Below are 21,594 nucleotides of genomic sequence, written 5' to 3'. Positions count from 1 at the left end.
CTATTCAAATTCAACCAGACACAGTGCAAGCTACTGGAGAGAAAAGAAAAAAAACACACGAGGAAAAAGTAGGGAAAAGTACAAGTAAAAACCCGGAAAATACTACAACCACCTGTAGCAACTGGAACCGGAGCCACACACACAGAGGACAGTTTACCTGCATCTCTTCGAAGTCAGTGGAGCGGTCTGACGGAAGACCCGGACCGGGATCTTTCCCAACGGGACCGGAGCGACTGAAGCCGCCAACAAACTGAGAAGTTTAGAAGAATTAACAGTGTGAGGCTAAAGTCACTATTTTATTCATGCTTTATGATGGCCTGTGTCTTAGAGAAACTATTCAACTTAACTCACTGTATCAATCCTTACAATTAGGGAAAATTAAAGGTAACATTGGGCTAATATACTTAACGTTAACCTTTAGATTTTCCTAATTTGGCAAGGTAACTCCAATTATAGCTTTAAAATTTAATTACGTAACGTTATAATGTAAGGTAATAGGTTGATGGACTTAATAACGATGATGATGGACGGATTTAATAACGTTAGGTCATTGCACATTAAATAGTCTAATAATATTAGGCATTAAAAGGTTTATCACCCATGTCAATCCTCACCTAACGTTAAATAACCCTGATTTAAGGTACCCATGACCACATTTTGTTGAGATGGCTATTTATTTGAGTTTTTAATTAGTGATAAATATAATAATAAAAATGCATTAAAATGAAATGTTCGTGTAATTATGTAACACTAGTTTCTCAAAGTTAACTAGCTAACGTTAGCTAGGTTGTTTATAACGTTAGCTAAGTTAGTTGGGTTAAGAGCTAAGTTAAGGTATATTTAACGTAACATCGTCAACAGTACAAAAATAAACTCCGTGTGTGGGCATTAATTATACTATCTAGTGACTCTTGAACTGCTTAAGAAATGTAATTTTTCAGATGTGTTAGTAATGGAGACACCCAAATGGTAATTTGACAAGTTAAGCTAACATTAGCTTGCGTGTGTAGCGTAACGGTAGGTCTACAATTTTGTCTTTAGCGCCTTCATTTTAAAGAAAGGCCATGTTAGTTGTTTGCTCATACCTTTTAAAATAACCCCTGGACAACGCATTCTTTGAACACTTGCCTCTGATTTATCTCCTCTGTGTGTACAGGGTATGTGTGTCCTGTCCCCACGCCTAGCTTTCCCAGCGCTGCTCTTTAAATTCCAAAGAGCCAAATCTACTCATTAATAGCACAACTTTTGGCCCAGCTCAGGTTTATATCTGTGGATTCTTTTGCATATCTGGATAACAATGTCAACTTCGCAAAATGTGTCTCTGTAGTATTCAGTATGCCCCCTGGTGTCTTCAAGTGAACACAGCAACTCCAAGGGGTGCCTCTTTGTAGAGTGAGCTCCAGGCAAGTATTTCCACTGTCAATGTTTTCTCATTACTCAGCTAACTGGAAATCTTCAAATTCCTCTCCACCTGCACTGTGTATTAAGAGTTTAAAGGGCTGATACAGCTGTGTTCTGGAGTGTTGGCTGTTGCCTCTTATTCTGAACATAGTGACATCCCATGTGCCTCATGAAAAAGGTGAATTGTCCTTTTACATGAGTTAACATCCGCATGGGTCATTCCCTCAGCACAAAATGTGACAGGAAAGAAGTATGAGGATGACACACTGGTGGAAAAAGGAACAAGCTAATACTGTTGTTGTTGTTCCAAGGCCATCTTTGGCGTCCTCACATTCCCAACATTGCCTCCGCCCTCAGCTTAAATGTACCAAAAAAATAATGTTCATTTTAAGGGAATCCAGCTTTTATTAATGTTATTGATTTCACCTGTGTTTCATCAAAATGTCTGCTGATAAAAACATTAGTTATTATTTTATCTTCTGAGGCTATTGATGAACAAAGAGAACTGAAGCTTAAGGACACAAAGCATTAAAGCTGGATCATATACAATTAAAATATAGAAAACAGGAAAGATGACAAACTGTACAATTCTAGAGATGAACATAAGTTTAATCAAGATTAAATATATGCCCAAAAGAAAGATCTTGCAACTCATAAGAGATCCAAACAAGTCAAAACAATACAAAAAGATGAGCTTTTCTGTCTTTCATGTCAATAGACTGACAGTTTTATACTTCCTACGAGGTTTGGACTTTCATTTGGGGTAAAATGTATACATAAATCTCATTCACCATATTTTACAGTGCATTGATTCTCAAAACCAAAAGCCTTCTTCCACATCTAAAAACCCATACATAAACCAATTTATAGAATTATTTACATACAAGTCTTGAACAAGTCGGCTCAAACCATTTGGTGAGCAGTAAGAAACTTGAGAAAGACAAACATCACACTCATCAGAATGGGAACCTCCTTAAACTTTGTGGATGGGTTAAGCCGTAAGTGGTGACATTTTTGTTCCACAAATCACTGAATGATAGGAGGCAGGAGTGGCCTCTAATTAAATAATCTCATGAATAGATACCCAGTAAGGACACTGGAGGATAACTCAACGTACAAGTTTTTCCGCATCTGTGTTTGGTTGCATCCACACATAGAAATGTACAAATTCAGCTCAATGAGTGATCAAGTGAAACCAAATGCCTCTGACGCCTACTGAACACATTGCTCATTAATGCACCTAGGTGGTTGGTATACAAAGCAATGAGTACACGAACAAGCATATTAAATGTGAAAATGAACAACAATTAACCTAAACCATAGCAACAGATGAAAGTCTCACAGCTGAGTTACTCGGCAACCATGTCACCCATGACACAAATATAAGTCTAGGTCATCTCAGTTTATTAAGGATACCTTTTTTTATAATTCATACCAGGAAGGGGGTTTAAAAAAAAAACAAAACAAAAAAACAGGACACTGTATTTCTTAGAGATGTAACAGTGCTTCATGACCTCCAAAACATGGGCTTTTTATTGTTAGGTATACTTGTGTGTCAGAACTGAGTACAGCATCTCCAAACACACGCAAAGATACACAAGACACAACAACCTCCCAGGCAATATTAATATAACATCTGTCGTAATACTAGCTCCTTTTCTCTTTCTTAAAAGAACTGACAAGCAAAGGACAGTTGATTATTTAATGTAATGTGGAATAGGACGCGGCTGTAAAGAAGTGGCATCTGAAGGTGGAACTGAAACAGCATGACACCGATAAAAAAAAATATATCTTTAGGAGAAAGTAATAACAAATATTTATTAGGTAATTTGTTTTTAGACTTATTCTGTATCACACCCAGAGATGCGTGAGTTTATAAAGCCATAAGGCTCACAGCCACATTTTTTCATATGCATGTTTTTTTCTATTCATCTTTGAACACTCATGACTTCATTTGGAGTTCACCTTAAACCAAGGAATGACTTCTTGCCCGTCCTTCATACATTTTGTTTGTAGACTCCATTAAATAAAACCTATTCCTGGTGCGCTCTGTCAATCAGACTGTATCAAGAATTAAAAGGTAGAATACGCGGTTTTGTGCGGGGATACGCCAAGAAGTGCACAGCTACCACTAAACATCCTGTCAGATCTTCATATATGCATAGCGGCTAGGGAAGAGATCAGCGGGCTGCTGTTTTACAACAAAAAGGATAATTACGTTTGTGTACACTGGTGTTTTTAACGTGTGTGTCAGACTTGGCAAAGACCAGAAGCTCTCTGTGGAACAAGAGCCATAGTGTTATGAAGTACATTTGCAATATAACTTAATTTTCAACATCAAGTTCTTGCCAGATAAACAACCACTGTAACCACCAAACAGGAACCGGCTCACAGAGTGCTGGACTGGGTTTCCGTTCACGGTGAAGAAAACGTCACTCAGGGCAGAAGCAGCCACAAGGCCACGTTGGACTGTTGGGCCAGGGTGGTGACAGACGAGGAGCCCAGGGTGGAAAGAGGTCAAATACAATATGAAAGCAAAGTCCTTCAGCTTGGTTTATGTGAGCGCAGCAAGGAAAGGTGGTGAATATACAACAGCAATACACACTCCTTTTCCACAGGCTCGATGACAGGCTCTAGCACGGGTGTATCTTGGGACGCGCACACACACACACACACACACACACACAGTACATACATGTTAGTCCAATCTCCAAACTTGGGCTCCAGATGTGTCTCTTTGTCACCATCTGGTGGTTTTGTCCAGAACAGATCTGGTATCACTTTCTCCCTCTCTCTTACACTCACACACATATAGGCTGCCATCACACAAATCTACACACACACACGCACATATGAACATACACACTCCTTGGCTCCCGCTGTGTCTGTATTCAGGCTTATCTGGTGTAGTAGACTCTGTAGTAAACACTCTTGGAGCGCCACAGCGAATAGGAGTTGTCAAACTTGAGCAGGTAGACTCCGCGGCCGGGGTACTGGTGGCTGCCGGCATACACCTCCTCATGACAGTCCCGCCGGTACACCGGCACAATCTCATCCACCTGGGGCTTCCCTGCCTCCTTCTTTGCCTTCTCCTCCTCGTTGGGAGGATCACCTGAGGACACAAGAACAATAGATCAAGTTGCAGAGAGTCACACCAATGAGTCTCATCTTTCTGAATGCATACACAGACACACATCATTAAACAGCTTCACTACAATTATGCAATGCTACCATTAACCTTAATATTATGGAGTTAAATTTGTGCCTCAACCCTGAGCACACAATGGGACATTTTGAGCAGTGGAAAATATTTTTTGAAAGCACAAATTATATTTTGAGCCGATCTATTCTGAGTCCAAAAAAACCCACATGCTCCGCTTTGTATTAAACTCATACGGAGACGCTGTATTGAGCTGTTACACTCTGGTAGTGTACCTACCAGTATAGGCGGGCAACATCATCTACAACGCGACATTGCATAACCCCCTTCACTTCAGCAGTTGATCGGTCCATGGCAACAAGTGTTATCAGGCATACTCATAATATGAATTGTAAGTTTTTAAACCAAGACTTGTCTAGGCCAACTACATATTAGACACACACATCATTTTTGGCTGTCATGACATACTAGCAGCTCAACTTTTACTATTTTTCTTTTTTTTTTTATTAATGTTACACAATTTCCTGTATAAAACACAGTGTTGTTACACTAAATATAAAACATTGCTGCTAGTCAAGCTAATTTGTACAGTTAATTCAACCATCAAAACCATGCCAGTTCCACTACACATTCACAATATTGCCTAATATCTTATTAATATATCGCAGGAATACATTTCTATTCACACCACTGCTCCGGTTTTCTCTGGACTTCATCTGACCTGGAGAGAACTATGAGATGTTGAACTATGGCGTGGCCAAGTTCTGAACTTGAGATAAGAATAAAATATTATCTAGAAAAGTAGTTATTCATCTCTCCATAGGCCGAGGAGTGAAGAAACTGCAAGCTGGAAGATTAAATAACCACCAAGACTTGACAACTCATTAAATAGCAGTGTGTGGTGCATAGTACCCATAGTAAAAGGCTGTGACCCTGGGATCAAATCATGACCCATCTGTACCTTTTTATATTCTATTATAGTGAAACTAACATCACAGCTGGCAAAGTTCCATTTTCAATTATTTGAAAAAAAGGCTGTTGTGCATATTTGTTGTTTACATAATCCTGAACACATCATGGAAGGACAGCCTACATCTTCACACATCACAGTAAGTGAAACTGACTTTTTAAGCAGTCACTCCTGAAACTATTTGTATCAGGAACCCTGCAGGGTTTATTCACACCGACTTTCCACCCACACCTCACCTTCCTCATCCTCGTCATCATCACTGGACTCCGAAACGTGCACGCTGACCGAAGCGGAGGCGGCATCCGTCCACTCAAAGAAGACCCCAAAGCCGATGTCATAATAGTCTGTGGCAAACTCCCAGAACAGGTAAGCGCCCTCCTCGTGAGTGGGCACACGCACTGTCACCACCTCGCCACGCCCCACCGTGATCACGCTGTCTGCGTCTTGCCGGATTTTCTCCTTGAAGTCCTTGATCTGTGGCCGTGTCCACATGGAGGGAGCAGCTATGACTGGTGGAGAGTCTGCTGTGATCAAAAGGACAAGAGGTTTTTTACAATCTGTTGCAAAAAGTCAAATACAAATCTGCTAATGCAGGAAAGAATGTAAACATTTTAATTCGTAATAAGTGATTACCTACCAGTTTACACAGACTAAATGCAGAATGAACTAACAGACCATCTATGTTGTCAGGTTATGTGAGAGAGTCCATGTGATCAATGGCAAAGGGCTGAGGTATCTGCATACCCAGCTATCCATCCATCTTTCCTCAAAACATTATTTTGAGAGTGAGCAACCAGCCACAGTAGATTAATTTGGTTCATGATGCATGTTTTGGAATCTGACCAAGGCCCTGTTCACTTCTGGAAAGTGTGAAAGTGTGGTTGGATGATACCTAGATGCACACAGACTATCATGTATCACTTGTTCCAGCTCTTCTGCTCCCTGACTTGCAGGTCACATCAACAAGGACACAGCAGATAAGAATCAGATTTCAATTTTGATATAAAGCTTTGTTTGTTTGACGGAGCTCCCCCCTCTGCCCTTTAGCTGCACAATAAGGAAAACATAGATTCTCTCTGCATGAAGTCAACTACAGTAGTTTTTGTGATGAGACAAACACATCTAGGGCCCACCAACCTAATAAAGGCCCGTTCTCTGAGACCTCCTCTGCCGGCTCAGGCTCTGGCTCCCGGTCCATGCTCTCCGAATAAGAGTCTGACTGGCCTCCATTGACTGTAGGGACTTCCTCCCCGGCAGGTGGTGAAGCCGCACACAATGGTCCCGCAGCTGAGGCGGGGATGGACTCACTGTTGAAGCTGCTAGATTCCAGCGTGCCCTGCACCATCAAATCAGCCTGCTGCTGCTGCTTCTGTAAGGCCGCCTGGGACCAAATGAACATTTGAAGACATTGTAAACCAAACCGGGGACATAAATCAAGAATGTGAGGTGAAGTTTCTACAATGTTGTTGGTGGAAGAACAGACTCCTGCTGTCATATGAAATACATTTATGTACATGTAAGGCTGCACCTTAATGGCTAAAACTGCCATCCTGATGTTATCCTTGCTAAATACTGCACTCATCACAAGGCACTTGATTATTGAGGAGGTTCAAAATTTAATTTTGTTTTTCCATCTTTGGACAACATTTTGAACAGTCTCTGAAATTGCATTGTGGCACAAGCACTTTTCTGCATACTCTCATCATGAAGAGTGAGAGTAGATTTAGTTCTGGACAATTAGATGTCATGGAAGTTTTGTTTTTTTTATCCAACTCTACAGTTTTTCTTTTCATTGGTCTCACACTAACAAAGTGTTACTGATAAAATATAAACAACTGCTCAAAAGTAAGCTTTTTAGATGTAAACATCTCAAAATGTAACCAGAATAACCCATTTTGACTTTTTGTTTTTCTTGGCCCATGACTATTTTCAATGGATCTTTGAAAGAAAACCTTGCCAATAGCTAATCTTAATACTTTACGATTAACTGCAAAGGGTAAAAATAATCAATGAAAGTCTATCCTTCTCTTAGTGTTGCATCCTACCTGTTGCTGGGCCAGCTGAACCTGGTAGAGCTGCTGCATGTACTGTTGGTAGTGCTGCTCCTGGAGCTGGCGGATGAGGCCCAGCTGTTGCTCTGGGCTGTTTGGGTATTGCTGAGCAGCATACTGTTGGAACTGCACCGCTGTCTGCGCATTCAATGCCGCCATTATCTGTTGTCTGGGAAATGGAGCACAGGAGCAGATTTGGTGAGGAAGGAAAGAGGAGGGGAGACAATGGTGGACAGTGGAAAGATGTAGGGTTTTAACATAGAGAGAAGAGAAGAGTCATGGTGAGTAAGGTGATTGTCCTCTCTGGACCAGGTTTGAACCAAGAACTGACCCGGCTAAAGTGCCCTGCTAACAATGAATCTGTCACAGCTCCAGAGCTGAAAAGACAATACCCCTGTAGATATCAATGTCAGGGGATTGTGATGATAATGTAGAAGTCGTGCCGAAATCAAATGGATATCTTGCAAGCCCAAGCACATTATGCAAACACACGGCGATACCAACACACATACTTTTGCTGCTCAACCCGTAGCCTCTCCTCCTCTGCCTGCCTCCTTTCCTCTTCCTCTCTCCTCAGCCTTTCCTCTTCCTCAAGCCTCCGTCTCTCCTCTTCCTGCCTTTGTCGCTCCCTCTCCTCCTCCTCCTGCCGCTGTCGCTCCTCTTCTTCTTTCCTGGGGAAGAGCAAAGTAATGAAGGATATTATAAGTTATGCAAATCGTCAAATTCATAAAAAAAAAAAAAAAAAAAAAAAAAAAAAAAAGGGTCACATCACTGCATCAGTCAATAAATGTCCAATATTTCCTCAGCTACTTCACAGTCCTTCTGGCAGCATATTATATGACAAAGTGAAACAGGATCTGTATTTAGACACAGTGGCAGGGGGATCTCCCTCAGGAGAACTGAAGTCAAGCGCCTTACCTTTTCCTCTCCTGCTCCTCCCTTTCGATCTTGTGTGAGATGACATAGGGAGCAAAGAGGTTACAGCACTTGTTCAGCAGCTTCACAAACTCCACCATGGCGTCCTCCTTCTCCATGTTACCCAGGGAGGCCCACTCTTTTCTGCACACCGAGCAAGAATGGAGGTGAAGATTCAAATAAAAAAGGCAGCTTGGCAAATTGGGCTCAGCCATTAAGACTTCTTTTTAGCTTACGTTATTGATTTAAAAAAACAAAAGTTAATTTAATCAGGCTGAAAACAGGCTATCTTGGTCAAATGGGTTACATTAACCCACACAAATGTCTGCTGGGGTTACCTGCGGTCGTTGCCCAGGACGTCAAAGAAGCCGACCTCCGGTGAAGCATCAGGATTGTAAGGGCCCAGTAACACCTGTTTGTGCAGAGCCACCAGCCGAAGCTTCTCCTCGTAGGTCGGGTGGAAGGCCTTGCCATCTTTATCTGAAAGCAACAATGTGGAAGCAATGAGTTTGCATGTATTTGTCTTTTATGTCCTGCAGTGAAAAGTGCTTGTGAGTTATACAGTTACATCTTTGTATCCTTGAACAACATGATATCATATTTTTGTTCCAAGACTACAGCGTACAGTATAAAACAACAGAGAGCTTCAGTACCTCCCTTCTGCCCCATGGGATTTTATTTCAGAAAAAATATGTACAGTAGTCAAGTTTTTCATAAAACAGTGACGTAACAGGAGAACAGTATTAAAACTGATGAAAATCATCTTAAGTCGGGTCATGTTGACAGCTGCAGCTACGCCAAAGAGCTGGTCAATTCCATAAGAGCCCGTATGTGGGACCGGCTGTACGTGACAGGCGCTGGCTTGTTTTAAATTGTCAAACGTCATGTGTGTAATTCAGAGCACAATTCAAACAGGATAAAAAAATGAGTTGTCCAACGCCACTGATTACTGTTTTTCCGAAATAAGGTCAGGACGGTCCACCGGAAGGGGAGGCACTTAGGCTCTCTATTGCTCTGACGATTGTAACACTTCTCCTTTTCCAAGGGCGCTCTATAATTGAATAACAACCTCATGGCACTCTAATCCCAGTGAAATGTATTTAAACCAGGGTGAAGCAAGAACCAGATTTATGTATACATGTTATACAAGTAGACCTAACTGACTAGAAATACATGACTTTAAATACAAAGCACAGATTACTATCTCACAGTGGCAACCAGGCCCTAACCTGTTTGCACAGTCATTACAAGTACTCCGCTTAGTAAGAATGCTCAGTGTTCAAAAGTGCTTACACGTGTTCAGGATGTTTGCAAAGTAACAACCGACTACATCTTCTGTTAAAGGCAAGGAGGACCACAGGGGGCAGGACATACTCTATATTTATATGAGAAATATCTTCAAAAGCTTTCAACTTGTTCTGAAAACACTGTGCTGTTTTGACTTGCTACTTCTTCACAAGTATTACTTGGTGAGATTGACGGAACTTAAATGAGGCTTTGATACTGAAACCTGTAATAGATGTTTTGGTTAGCGATATATTGAAAATAATGTGTATTTTGAGCTGTCCTTTGAGCACCAAGTATGCAATTAAGTGGTAGTGATATCAATGGTGTCACAACACTGTAAGTGCAGAAACCGTGGCTTTTGAGCACCACTGTGCCCTGGTTTTAAAGTCATCTTGCAGAGACTATGGACCAGCTGTATCCTCTAAACTATTTCCTTCTTGGCAGTATGGCAGCGATTTATTTATCAAAGAAGGATGTGGTTTAGGAGCTGACGTGCCGGCTTCTTCAGCCGCAGCACATGGCAGGGCGTGTTGAGCCACCATTCAGTTGGGATGCAAAGCTTTCTTACATTAACGTACAACACTAAAATTAGTTGACGGAGCAGTCGTATGATTTACAGGCTCATGACAAGCCAGGTTATTCTGTCCAAACCCTAATACATGTACATGGAAAGGAGAGAGCCAGAGCTACACACAGACACCTGGTGCTTGTTTTATCCATAACAGCCAGCTAACTGTTGGCGTCAGCTATGTGGCTAATGTAATGTTGCGACTGACAGCAGCTGCCCAGGCGGTGACAGCTAACGTTAGCAAAGTGCTAACCTCAGCCAGCGAGCGAACCGTCTCACATTTCACGGGTCGGTCCGGCTGCTAGCTGTCTCTGTGCGTTTAAGCTGGGTGATAATAACAAACGTGAAATACCTTTGAAGAATTTAAGGCCCATCCCGTACAGCTCTTGCAAAGGAAAGCCCCATTTCCTCTCTATGGCAGATTTGCCAGTCTCTCCATCTTCGCCTTCAGCGTCACCCGGCGTATCGGTCCCGGGCTCCGCGGGTTTGGGGTCCGGCTCATCGACCTGGCCCTGCTCGCCCTCCGGGTCGGGACTGAGGGTGAGGCCATCGATGGAAACTTCGAGCCGGCTAGAAGTAGCACTGTCGAGGTCGCCGCTCTGAACCTCTGTCGCCATCATGTAGACTGTCAGCTGAAGCGGCCACGTACCTACTTCCGTTTAGACCTGGCGGAAGTTCCGGGAGATTCAGTTGTCGCCCCCGCCGTAAAAAATATGACGACGCTTTAACCGATTAGAGAATAATTTACAGGAGTTTTTTTTTTTTTTTTAACACTATGGGCTGTTATAAAACTGAGTATTTTCCACATTTCGTTGTGTTTTGAGAACAACATGATACAATATTGTTTAGTGTAGAAAAATAAGCTTTTACCAGCAAACCATTTTTTCCATTTTTATGATGAACTAATGTTCCATCACTAGTATGTGTAAAGGTAATGGTAAAAAAAAAGCAATACCAAACAAAAATAATAATTAATAATAATTTTAGTATGGTTGTAATTTAGCCTAGTGGTTCTAAAACCTCATGTGAAGGACACCTAAACTAATAGAAATTTGACCACGGACCCCCCTTTTGATAAAACTTTTCTTCATCTGATAGAATTTTTGCTTTTAGATGCTTTATTACAAAAAGTGCATTAAACCCATAACCAAAACAGTCATACATTGTGTCACTGTGCTACTTATGGGTGTGACTATTTTGAAAATATATGATTATATTTTGCTTTATTTTCCCCCGGACCCCACTTTGAGAACCACTGATGTAGCCTACTGTTAGGCCCCTGGCACATATTCACATGTATGACATCCTTCTATGTTGTTTTTACTGTCTTCGTCCTGCATATGTCCATTTCTATAATAATAATTTCTATAAATGTTTAGAAAGAATACAGATGTTAAAGAAGTCAATAATTATTTCAATGTTTCAACAATGATTTAATAAAAACTCACTGTCTTTTAAATCAGCTTAAGCTTAAACTTTAAACTGATTGATTTGATTTGAGTGTAAGGGCACCAATTTTGTTTTAACTTATCTTGATTATACAGTTTAGTCTCTAAGTGGAATGGGTGCTGATGGATGGATGTCTTTTTATTGCTTTTAGTAAACATGAATAATAAAATGAATGATAATGGATTTTTAAGGACAATACCAGTATTAGTTTAAATATAATAGCAATATATTAACTAACTGATTATTTAATAAAAGTAACAAATTTGAATCAAGCTGACAAATAAACTTGTCAGTGGACAAAATGTGTAATGGAGACACTGTTCTTAAATGACCTCAAACATATTTTGGGCATTTCTGTGCGGACATTTCTGGTTACACCCATTTATCTGTAATAACCTAATATCTTTTGTCCAGCTCTAATATGAAACATATTTATTGCAGTTGTGTATACAACAAAAACAATCATCACACTCAACTACTGCTTGTGATAATATTAATGCATTTTTACAATGAGCACACATTTCTATTAGGAAACTAAGCGCCTTATAGCATCCCTCAAATACACAAAGACTGAACTCATAACAAAGGAACCATAAGACAGCTGATATTTTAACATATACCTGTAAACTAGTGAGGATAATTCATCTGTCTGGCTGCACTTAAATGTATAGTGATCAGGTCAAACTGTGGGTTTAACAGTGATCAGACATTAAAGGTGTGAATATCCTTTTGTGTGTATCTACAGAGGCAGCTGCCAACTGGAAATGGCCAGGAGAAAAAAGTGTTTGTACTGTTTGATGTTTGAAAGTGCAGTCTGTTAACTACAATATATCAGCATTAATCAACTTAAAATTGCATTATTGTATCAAATTACACTCAATTTTAGTGCCATGGGCTGCCAAGCTAGAAATCCAAACTACCTACATTAACTTACACAAAACGTGCATGACAATTTTACTGTACTTGTAATGCAGAATTCATATTTCTCATTGACTGAAGCCCTTTGTGGCCACAGGCAAGAGGCATTTACTGTTCATTTCATGATCTAGCTCATTGTCCATTACAAAAGATCAGGAACTTCAACAGCCTGATTTTAGCATAGCAATCTGGTCTGCGCACACATGCAATACCCAATTAGGGCCCTCAGACAAAGCAGCCCGTGAACTGTGAATGTCTTTACCAGCAAGCACATCCTACCCAAACAATGCTGTATGTGTCAAAGTACAGAGATCAATAAGTGCTGTTCAGGCTGTGAAATGACACAATAGCTGTCAAGTAATGTTCCCACAGAGATCAGAATGGAAATAACCAGAGAAAACCTTTGGTGTTTTTTTAGGTCCCCCGCTACACGTCTCTTTCAGTGAGTAAGGATCAGTTTTACAAAAACTTAGACTCATTTAGCCAAAAATGCAATGTAAATCACAATGACTAATACCCGGTTACAGCTGTATCCCATAAATCACATGAATAAGGATGCAGTAAAAAAGTCTGGCACTTTATTGCTTTAGATTGCAATAATCATGTGTCCCCACACCCAAAGTAATTAAATATGACACATAAAATTTAAAAAAACCTATGATTTCCCAAGTATGTCCAAAAATTACTCTGACATGAAAACAATCATCTGTTATTAAAGGTAACTATAAAAGCTAACTCCTGCAGATCTTGTCCAAATATGTGTGAACAAATTAGTCTGTCTGTGGTGCTACCTGACCTCTTGACTTGACCCCCCTCTGAATCAGATGAAGGTGACCCACTCAATAACAAGTGCTGACTCCTGAGTAGCCTACTTTTGAACTGAGGTTTGTGTATTGAGATTAACTCTGTTGCCACTGAAAGGGAGCAGGAAGAATACTTTCCTACACACATCAGTGTTGAGGAGCAGTCCTCTAAAGACCTAAAACTTTACAAAACTTCCATTTTGAAGTAAAGATACCATCACCACAAAAAATGATTACAACCCTGTGAGAAGACATATGTCAAGTTGCGCATCACTGTCAGAATATATGACTTAAATACATTTTGAATGACATGTACTTTAAGTTAGTTTAAAACAGACTTTGTTAGTTTATACATAGTTTATAACTTTGCCAAATGGCTACTATCAATTAAATGGAAATATGCTTATATTCTTTGCTAAGTAATGCAACATAATATGAAATTTGACTGGAGATTATTACATATAGCAGACAACAAACTGCAGAACTTGTGAGGCCGTTGAGAAAATGATGGTTTCCGACTGTCTCTCTTTGAAGCCTACGGGTCCATTACTGCTTCATCCATTCCAAAGCGGATAAATGTTTTCACTGCCGATGTGTATTGAGCATGCAGATTCCATTAAAGCCCCTTTAAAGAGACCTGCGGTCGCTCCACCGTCCCAGGTGTGATGCCTTCACACCTCCGTCGGCCTGCAGACGTCTGAAGTTGTTGCTCGGCCGCTGCAGTGCCAGCCGGCACTGATGGTTGCCCCATTCACACATACCGGCATCGTCACCTTTGATCCCGGGGGGGATTTAACCACAGCCAGCGCGCAGGTCTCAAACTCAGTCAGTCGCTGGAAATAAGACGTCGAGGAAACATGTCTTCAGTTCATGGGAATGTGTGCGTCGGGGATCTGAATCATTTCCAGATGTATCAAGAAAGACCTCTGCAGATGAACAGCATGGTGAACTCAGGTAGGTGGCTAGCAACGACTTCACAGTTTGTTCTGTGCGTAATTTACGCACAAGTCCAGTGACATGTTTCTGTGACTCCTGGTCATTTAACGGTATTAACCAAACACGTCCGTGCGTTTTCTTTTCAGATTATGGAGCGTCAGATGTTACAAACTACTTCAACGCCGCAAACGCTGTACCGAGAGCGGATAAATGCGTGGCAATACTGACCCACAGGAGGAAGAGGACCAACTTCACCCAGCAGCAGATTGAGGTTCTGGAGAAGGTTTACTCAGACACTAAATATCCTGACATCTACCTGCGGGAGAGGTTGGAGGCTCTGACTGGGTTACCGGAGTCCAGAATTCAGGTAATGTCTCGTTTAAATCCCTCCTCAGACACGCATTGTCAAAGGGTTCATCCCCAAATTGTGGTATGGGTTCAACTGTCCTCACGTTTTATTTTCTCCCCTACAAATCTCAGGTGTGGTTTCAGAACAGAAGGGCCAAGTCTCGTCGCCAAGTTGGCGCATCGGTGTCCATGAAGGTCGCCAACCCGCCAGCAGCTGGCCCATTCAGCCAGCTCCACAGCAGGATGGGCCCAGAGAAAGGTAATTATTACATAGACTTGTTTCCCTTTTTTTCCCCCACTGGGGCCTGCTCAGATGTCGTCTTTTCCACAATTGGTTCACATTCTATAATAAATATACTTCTGAAATGTCTTACTTAATGTATTTCAACACTTGCTTTAAAGTCACCTCAATTTGTATAATAAGTTGCTTAAAACGACTCTCCAGTGTTGGGAATCAGTCAAAGTCTAAAACAATTTGAGAACTAATGTCATACTTCTGTTTTCTCTTTCAGTTTATGACAGCAACCATGGAGCCGAGGTACACAGGATAGCAGGGTTTGGACTGGAAGACAGTTTCAGACCTCTGATGCACCAAAACGCAGAGGACATTCATGGAACCAGTGTCCCCACAAAACCCAGCAGCTTTGAACACACATCCCTCTCCTGCATCTATGACAAGGAGGGAGCCAGGGTGAAGCCCGAGCAGATGCAGCGGCACGAGCTGAGCGTGAACGTCCCATGCTGCAACGTCCACCTCTATCCCAAGGAGAACGAGCATCCTCCCAAGATCGAAGCCAGCGTGACCGCCAACCAGAATCCAAAGGTTTTGGTGGAATACGACAACTTCCCACCCAACAAGACCATTGGGCCAGAGATGAAAGTTGTGATTCCTCCCATCCCGAGCCAGAATAACTTTAACAGGTCATCACCAAAGGATAATGGATGCCAAATCCAGTATCAACGCGTGAGGGCCACAGGGGACTGGTTCAGCCACTTCTCCCCAATCCATGCCACTGAGGCACAGGACTTCACTGACTCGGACTCTGACTGGGAAAACGAGGCTATGGCTGGCTTTGGTGGCTTCATGTGATGTGTTTTAGGAGATGACATAAAAAAAAAAGCTACCTTTATCATAAGAGGCAGTATACAGTTGTTTGTTTGTGTAAAAAGAAAAATGTGTATTTATTGTAAAATAGTAATAAAACTGTCGATTGTATAAAAAAAGAGAAAAAAAAAAAAAGAACTGTTGATTGGTTTCACCTGTTAATAAAGACTAAAAACTACAAGACCAAATGCTGCTTTGCAATATTATGTTTAATATAAAAAGACGGAAACATTTATATACAATTGCCCTGTGGCACTCTCATATACAACTTTACAAAACTGAAAAAGGAGATTCTCTAGGGGAAAAAACTGTTGACTTGAATTTTTAGAGGTTACATCAGTGATGCAGGCTTAGTGTGGGGGTTGCAGCAACAGCCATGCCAAATATGGAAATGCTAAGATCATCTCAGGAAGTAAAAGGCATCGAAACCCCGGAGCGCTCCTTTATAAAAATACCAAAATCTCTTTTCAGTGCACACAAAATTACAAAAGCCATTTCTGAACACACAGCAGAAATGTTGACGATAGTCCTAATAATCAGAGATATTGTACAATTATCTACAATAAACAATTTTATAAAACATTCTTTAGCCCCCCCCCCCGTGCTTACCATCAGTGGAGCAACACAACACAACACTAACAGGGGGAAACTTTAGAGATAGCAAAATATTGTTTCGTAACCATACACACCTACTCAAATATAAATAAATATGGACTATAAAAACTGTAAGAATCAATGTTTGGCACATGAAACCAATAAATAACCATTGAGTTTGGAGAATTGGATTGGTGGCAATAGTTTAAGACTCTTTCAGGTTTGTGTTCAATAGGGTGCACCAACATTTTCATACAATAAAATGGGTGAGTAAAATACTTATAGACATCCTCCCTCCCGTCAGAGCAAAGCTTCTGCAGAACTCTGAGTCGCTTCACAGAGGACATCCAAATTCAGACTGTATGGTGGTGATCCACAGCATCCACAAGGGCTTTTTGTTTTCAGTCTTTTTTTTTTTTTTTTTTTAAACAGTTCAGGTGAAAGCACCATCTCAAAAGATGATATTTTAAAAAAGGCCCACACCTCTGTGTGTGCATGCACCTGTGTGTGGCTGATACAGGTACTCAGACTGCATTGGTGTTGTTGGCCGCAAATGCATGCAGATTGCCCAGCTGGCTAAGGCCGCTCTGGATGTGTGCCACGTGGATCTCGACATTATTCTGGAAGCAACTAGAAACACAGAAAAATAAATGGTCAGTACTTTCAGGCTGACTGAATGATGATTGGTAATGACACGCCATTTAAAGAGACAGAAAACTATCTCCGGTCGTGTGTAGCGTGACTAAGGAAGTGGAGTTAGAAACACTGTTTTACCTGAGGTTGGAGGGATCAATAGATGCCTTGATGTCATTAAGGGAGTCTGTTAGAGATTTAAACTCAAATGAATTCAGGTCTCCTCCATCTGCCAGACACTGAAACAAATCAGGCACAATTGAGTTATGAACAGGTTGTCAAAGTTTCAGTCCATTACCGTACAAATTCAATTAATAGCACAGGCTTTTATTTGCTTCAATCCCTGAACTCACTCTGCCTATATTTAGGATTCCTCTCACACAAACCTCATGCTCAGAAAAGATGGGAAATGAGACTACTATCAAATTGTTTATTTCAACCAGTATGAATATTAAAAAACAAAGTTTGACGAAATTAAAACGTGACAATATTTCTCGGCAGTGGAAAAGCTGTCTCAAGAGACTCATGCAATTGACACACTTCACACCCTGTTTATAATTTGAATTGTCACGATTGGCCGCTTCATACATTTTCTCATGCAGTGAAATACAAATGCATAACTGATAGCATCGACTCGCTGTACGAATCATCTCCACCCAGCTGACACAGGCGTCACTTGATAGTAATCAAGTGACCCCCCCTCTCGCTGTGAGTCACAGCCAGTTTGTGACAGAGTGGTAACGTAGCTTCTAGCATACAGTCTTAAACGGGGTTCTGTGTCAGTCAGACTGTCTGAATAGGATACTACCATATTATCAGAGCAATAACGTAATGCACAGCAGAGTATAGGGCAGGTAGACGTTCAAAGAATAATATGAATTCTCATTAAATTATGACGTTTGTCTCGTAATAGAACACAGATATGTGCGACAGATTCTGAATGTGCAGAAAGTTTAGAACATGAGCAGGAAACCTGCTGAAACACACGAGCTATTAAAGTACAGGAGTTTATAACTGAATTAAAATTAAATAATTTATTATTGAGGTGAAAAGGTGCCACATAGGCTTGTTCCGATTGGTGATTGGATCGGCTATCGACGATTGAAGGGATGATCAGCGATTAGTTTTTCATGCGCCGATATTAAGAGGATTTTAACCAACTATCAGAACTAGAGATTGTCTCTTTAACAGTCTCTAGAATCCGCACCACACTGCAGTGTTTCCCATTCATTGATTTATTTGTGGCAACACACCACGCCACATTATCAACGCTGACTGCCACATACTAAATAGCTTTGCTAAATAGCTATTTAATATGAGTAAGTTCATAATCCACTGTGGAGCTACGCGCAGCGCATAGATTCACACAGCACCTCCGCTGGCTCGCTCCCTCTCTCTCTCACAAACACAATGAAACGGAGCCGTGTGTTTTTAGAAAAACTAATGCATTCAAGTTAACTCTGAGAGGTTAGTCTCAGTTAACACAACGCTGTCAATGTCGGAGACGGATATGTTAACGAATACAGCTGGGTTGTCGAGGTTAGCATGCTGTACATAGCTGCCATTGATGGTACCCCCTCCTCTTACTTCTGTGGGAAACAATGTACTGTGTACATCTGTCAATGTACAGAGTACATTGACAGATGATTTATGAGCCGATATTTGGATTTTGAGAATGATTTGGATAGTATATCCTTTTACTGTATAAACTATACTTAGAACAGGCCGATACTGAAAGCTGGTCTGTATGTGGACTATAAAACCTTTTCCTAAATGGATTATGTTAATAAAATAGATTACCGTCTCAAAGAGTGAACATGTAAACAATTGCTCATCAATAAATATTTGCTGCTGGAAAGTGCAACTTTTTCAGCCATCTGTAAACAGAGAGTGAGTGAGAGAGAATAAGCATGTGCATTTCACTTTACACATAATCTGCCATAATTTCAATGTAACATATTCATATCTAGTTTATCCCTTTACCAGCACTCTTTAATTCTAACCAAAGCTATGTGAAACCATTTCTTAACCACCATTGGTATAATTCATGCTGTCTATACAGTGATCTGCTGTTGAATGCATCTGATACTACATAACTGTCTACAACGAGGACTTGCAGCTTTGATATTTCATTTAACTAACGTTATAACTATAACCAGAGTCGTTACAGCGACAACGTCACAAAAAGAGGAGGTACAGTTAGATTCTTGTTCAACTCATGTTTATTTACATGTCTGCTCTGGTTTAATCATTTCAGACACGCCGACTAACTGCAGACAGGCGGATCGCAGATATATTTAGAATACGTCAGAAACAATCAGTTTAAACGGCTCATTACCGTTAGCGCTCCTCCACTGATGAACATAGCGTTAGCTTTGTGGCTAATTTAGCAACAGGCAGCGTTAGCTGCTGTACATGACTTTGGAGAATATTTTGAAGTGATTAACTATGGACAAATGTGGACCGTGCACTAGAACTGCCACACTGAAATAAATCTACAAACACGTTTGTCAGCAGCGTAGCTTCCAACACCCAACTACCGTAATATTAAAGGGTAGTGAAAAACGGGAGGATTGGCAAGTCGTGAAGTTAGCAAGAGTGTTTTCAGGAGAGGTGAAGTGCTTAGCTTTGTTTTATTATAATTGTTTAAGTCATGTAATTAACTTGATGAAGGGCCGACTCACCACTAACACAGGGGAGCTGCAGCGCACCCTCTGGTGGGCAAACTATGCAACACCCATGACATGAGTGAAGGTTCTGACTGATTCTCATCAGATAGTCATATCTGCTGTTATAAATGGCCGATGCCGATTGTATGCTATTAGCACATATCGGCTGATAATGTCGGCCGGCCGATAAATCGGTCGGGCTCTATAGAAAAGCAGGAGAAACATAGCTGAATGCCTGAGAGCCTTACTGCTTTACCTTCTCTTAAATGTTTATAATTTGAATTGTCACAATTGGCCCTTCATTTTGATTGTCGATGCATCTTGATGCATTATGCTTTTTCCCTGGGCAGGGTCTCTGAATGGCTGCTGGGCGTTTAGTTTGTGCATTGGAGTCAGGGGGAGGCATTTCCTCGTTGGCTTGGAGGGACCTGTTTGCGTCCCTGTTTTGCTTCGTTGGCCTCGGATCCATGCTTCCCCATTTCTCTGTCGGCCAGTTGTTGGACCCCTCTGGATACTGAGGTATATAGTTAGTTTTCGGGATGTGCAGTGTGGGTGCGGGGCAGGGCTGTGCTCCGGTTTGTTCTGGGTTTGTGCCTGGAGTTCTCGGCCCTTGACGGGTGGGTGGGTTGTTGGTGGCATGCAGCTGAGCTAGTTGATTTTGCCTCGTTGCTGGTTTGGCTGGTGTTGCACAGCGGCCGGGGGGTGTGCTGGGCATGGGGGATGTCGGCTGGCGCCGGCGGCCTTAGTTTCTTCCGGCGGTTGGGGGGACGGCGGACTTTTATTGGCGGGTGCACAGTGACCTGTGCGGCGCGTTTGCTGCCGGGTTGGGACTTGCTGCTGGTGTTTCTCTCCGCTGGCTTTCGCTGTCGTGTTGTTCCGTTTGCTCTCTCTCGTTTGCCCGGCCTCGCACGTGGGATTCGCGGGGGGCTGCTGGGCATTGAGTGTCGCCGTGCTCGCGCAGTGTGCGCGTTGGGCTCGTCACTTGTGCATTGGTGTTGATGATTGTGTGGCATTTGGGCATTTTGGTTGTACGCTGTGCGGCGGTGGGGTGCTGGGTGGGTGGGGAGCACTGGTCTATGTTGTGTGCGCGCCGCGGTCGGTCCGGGCGCTGCTCTTCCGCAGGTTACGCTTTTTGCGTTCAGTCAGCATTACGTTGTCAACTGGCATTTGGGTCGGGGTCTTCTGCGTTTGCATCGCGGTGCATCTGGGAGTCTTTGTTTTTTTTTTGATTGATTTATTCTTTTTCTTTCTCCCACCCCTATTGGCTACTGGGGTTCTTGCCTGCCTGTTACAGTCGTGGCGTCCCACTCTCACTAACAACTACATTCTTTAACAGGCTTATGCGCACACACATGTACACACACACACACACATACAGACACAATCAGTCTCACACATAGACACAAACAAATTTAGGTTGTCCCTGGTAGAATTATTCCTGATGCTTTTCTTTCAGTTACTTATTTAAATTAATTATTATTCCAGCTCTCGTGGCTGTGCTGTGTTGCTTATTTAGTGTGTGTGACTGTTTCTTGTTTTCATTTTTCTCTTAGTTGTCTTACTATGTCAGCTGTTCATTGCTGCTGTTCGGCTGGTTGTCTTTTACTATTATTATTATTTTTATTGTTTGTTTTTGTTTGTTGTGTTTTTCTCCTCCTGCCCCCTCTCAGGTTTCGTTGCTTTCTGCAATTGGTGTTTCCCACAGCTTTTCCCTGTTGTCCCCACCTTCCATCCCCCTTTCCCCCTTCTCTTACAGGTGTTGTCCTTTCTCTGTGCTGTCTGTTTGT

At 41.7% G+C, this 21,594-nt stretch overlaps 3 protein-coding genes across 7 annotated transcripts in view; 1 reads left to right on the top strand and 2 right to left on the bottom strand.

The window, feature by feature from the left end:
• Positions 1 to 1,992: 1,992 nt before the first annotated feature.
• On the bottom strand, positions 1,993 to 11,036 carry acbd3 (acyl-Coenzyme A binding domain containing 3). 2 transcript variants are annotated; one of them, XM_046060074.1, is made up of 8 exons: positions 10,705 to 11,036; positions 8,836 to 8,977; positions 8,501 to 8,641; positions 8,095 to 8,253; positions 7,577 to 7,751; positions 6,669 to 6,912; positions 5,768 to 6,055; positions 1,993 to 4,513 (listed from the first exon to the last, which is right to left on the bottom strand). In XM_046060074.1, exons 1-8 carry the CDS (start codon positions 10,970 to 10,972, stop codon positions 4,299 to 4,301), a joined length of 1,632 nt encoding a protein of 543 aa, XP_045916030.1. In that variant the 5' UTR covers positions 10,973 to 11,036; the 3' UTR covers positions 1,993 to 4,298. The 2 variants fall into 2 exon arrangements, with proteins under 2 accessions (XP_045916030.1, XP_045916031.1); XM_046060075.1 differs by having other exon boundaries at positions 5,768 to 6,052.
• Positions 11,037 to 14,212: 3,176 nt separating this feature from the next.
• On the top strand, positions 14,213 to 15,913 carry mixl1 (Mix paired-like homeobox). Its single transcript, XM_046060076.1, has 4 exons — positions 14,213 to 14,476; positions 14,605 to 14,825; positions 14,939 to 15,065; positions 15,319 to 15,913. The coding sequence occupies exons 1-4, from the start codon at positions 14,380 to 14,382 to the stop codon at positions 15,894 to 15,896; spliced, it is 1,023 nt and encodes a 340-aa protein (XP_045916032.1). The 5' UTR covers positions 14,213 to 14,379; the 3' UTR covers positions 15,897 to 15,913.
• A 189-nt stretch (positions 15,914 to 16,102) lies between these two features.
• The window catches only part of lin9 (lin-9 DREAM MuvB core complex component), a 34,386-nt gene continuing 28,894 nt past the window's right edge, over positions 16,103 to 21,594 (bottom strand). For all 4 annotated transcript variants that reach the window (XM_046060069.1, XM_046060073.1, XM_046060071.1 and 1 more), the window contains exons 14-15: positions 17,280 to 17,377; positions 16,103 to 17,135 (exon numbers count right to left, since the gene is read on the bottom strand). In XM_046060069.1, coding sequence (XP_045916025.1) covers positions 17,030 to 17,135; positions 17,280 to 17,377 — 204 coding nt within the window. In that variant the 3' untranslated portion in view covers positions 16,103 to 17,029. The remainder of the gene's footprint in view (positions 17,136 to 17,279; positions 17,378 to 21,594) is intronic.

The sequence above is a fragment of the Micropterus dolomieu genome, linkage group LG10 (genome assembly GCF_021292245.1).
Source record: "Micropterus dolomieu isolate WLL.071019.BEF.003 ecotype Adirondacks linkage group LG10, ASM2129224v1, whole genome shotgun sequence".
NCBI lineage: Eukaryota > Metazoa > Chordata > Actinopteri > Centrarchiformes > Centrarchidae > Micropterus > Micropterus dolomieu.
Note: the sequence above shows the minus strand (reverse complement) of the source record. Positions and strands in the feature narration are given on the sequence as shown.

What these genes read in the sequence shown, in the direction of transcription:
- acbd3 (XM_046060074.1), bottom strand. Translation starts at nt 10,972, where the DNA reads ATGATGGCGACAGAGGTTCAGAGCGGCGACCTCGACAGTGCTACTTCT. An exon ending in GAGGAGCAGGAGAGGAAAAG is followed by an intron (nt 8,254 to 8,500) that starts GTAAGGCGCTTG and finishes GCTCTTCCCCAG; the next exon opens with GAAAGAAGAAGAGGAGCGAC. An exon ending in TGATGACGAGGATGAGGAAG is followed by an intron (nt 4,514 to 5,767) that starts GTGAGGTGTGGG and finishes TTGTGTCCTCAG; the next exon opens with GTGATCCTCCCAACGAGGAG.
- mixl1 (XM_046060076.1), top strand. Translation starts at nt 14,380, where the DNA reads ATGTCTTCAGTTCATGGGAATGTGTGCGTCGGGGATCTGAATCATTTC. An exon ending in TACCGGAGTCCAGAATTCAG is followed by an intron (nt 14,826 to 14,938) that starts GTAATGTCTCGT and finishes TACAAATCTCAG; the next exon opens with GTGTGGTTTCAGAACAGAAG. An exon ending in CAGGATGGGCCCAGAGAAAG is followed by an intron (nt 15,066 to 15,318) that starts GTAATTATTACA and finishes TTTCTCTTTCAG; the next exon opens with TTTATGACAGCAACCATGGA.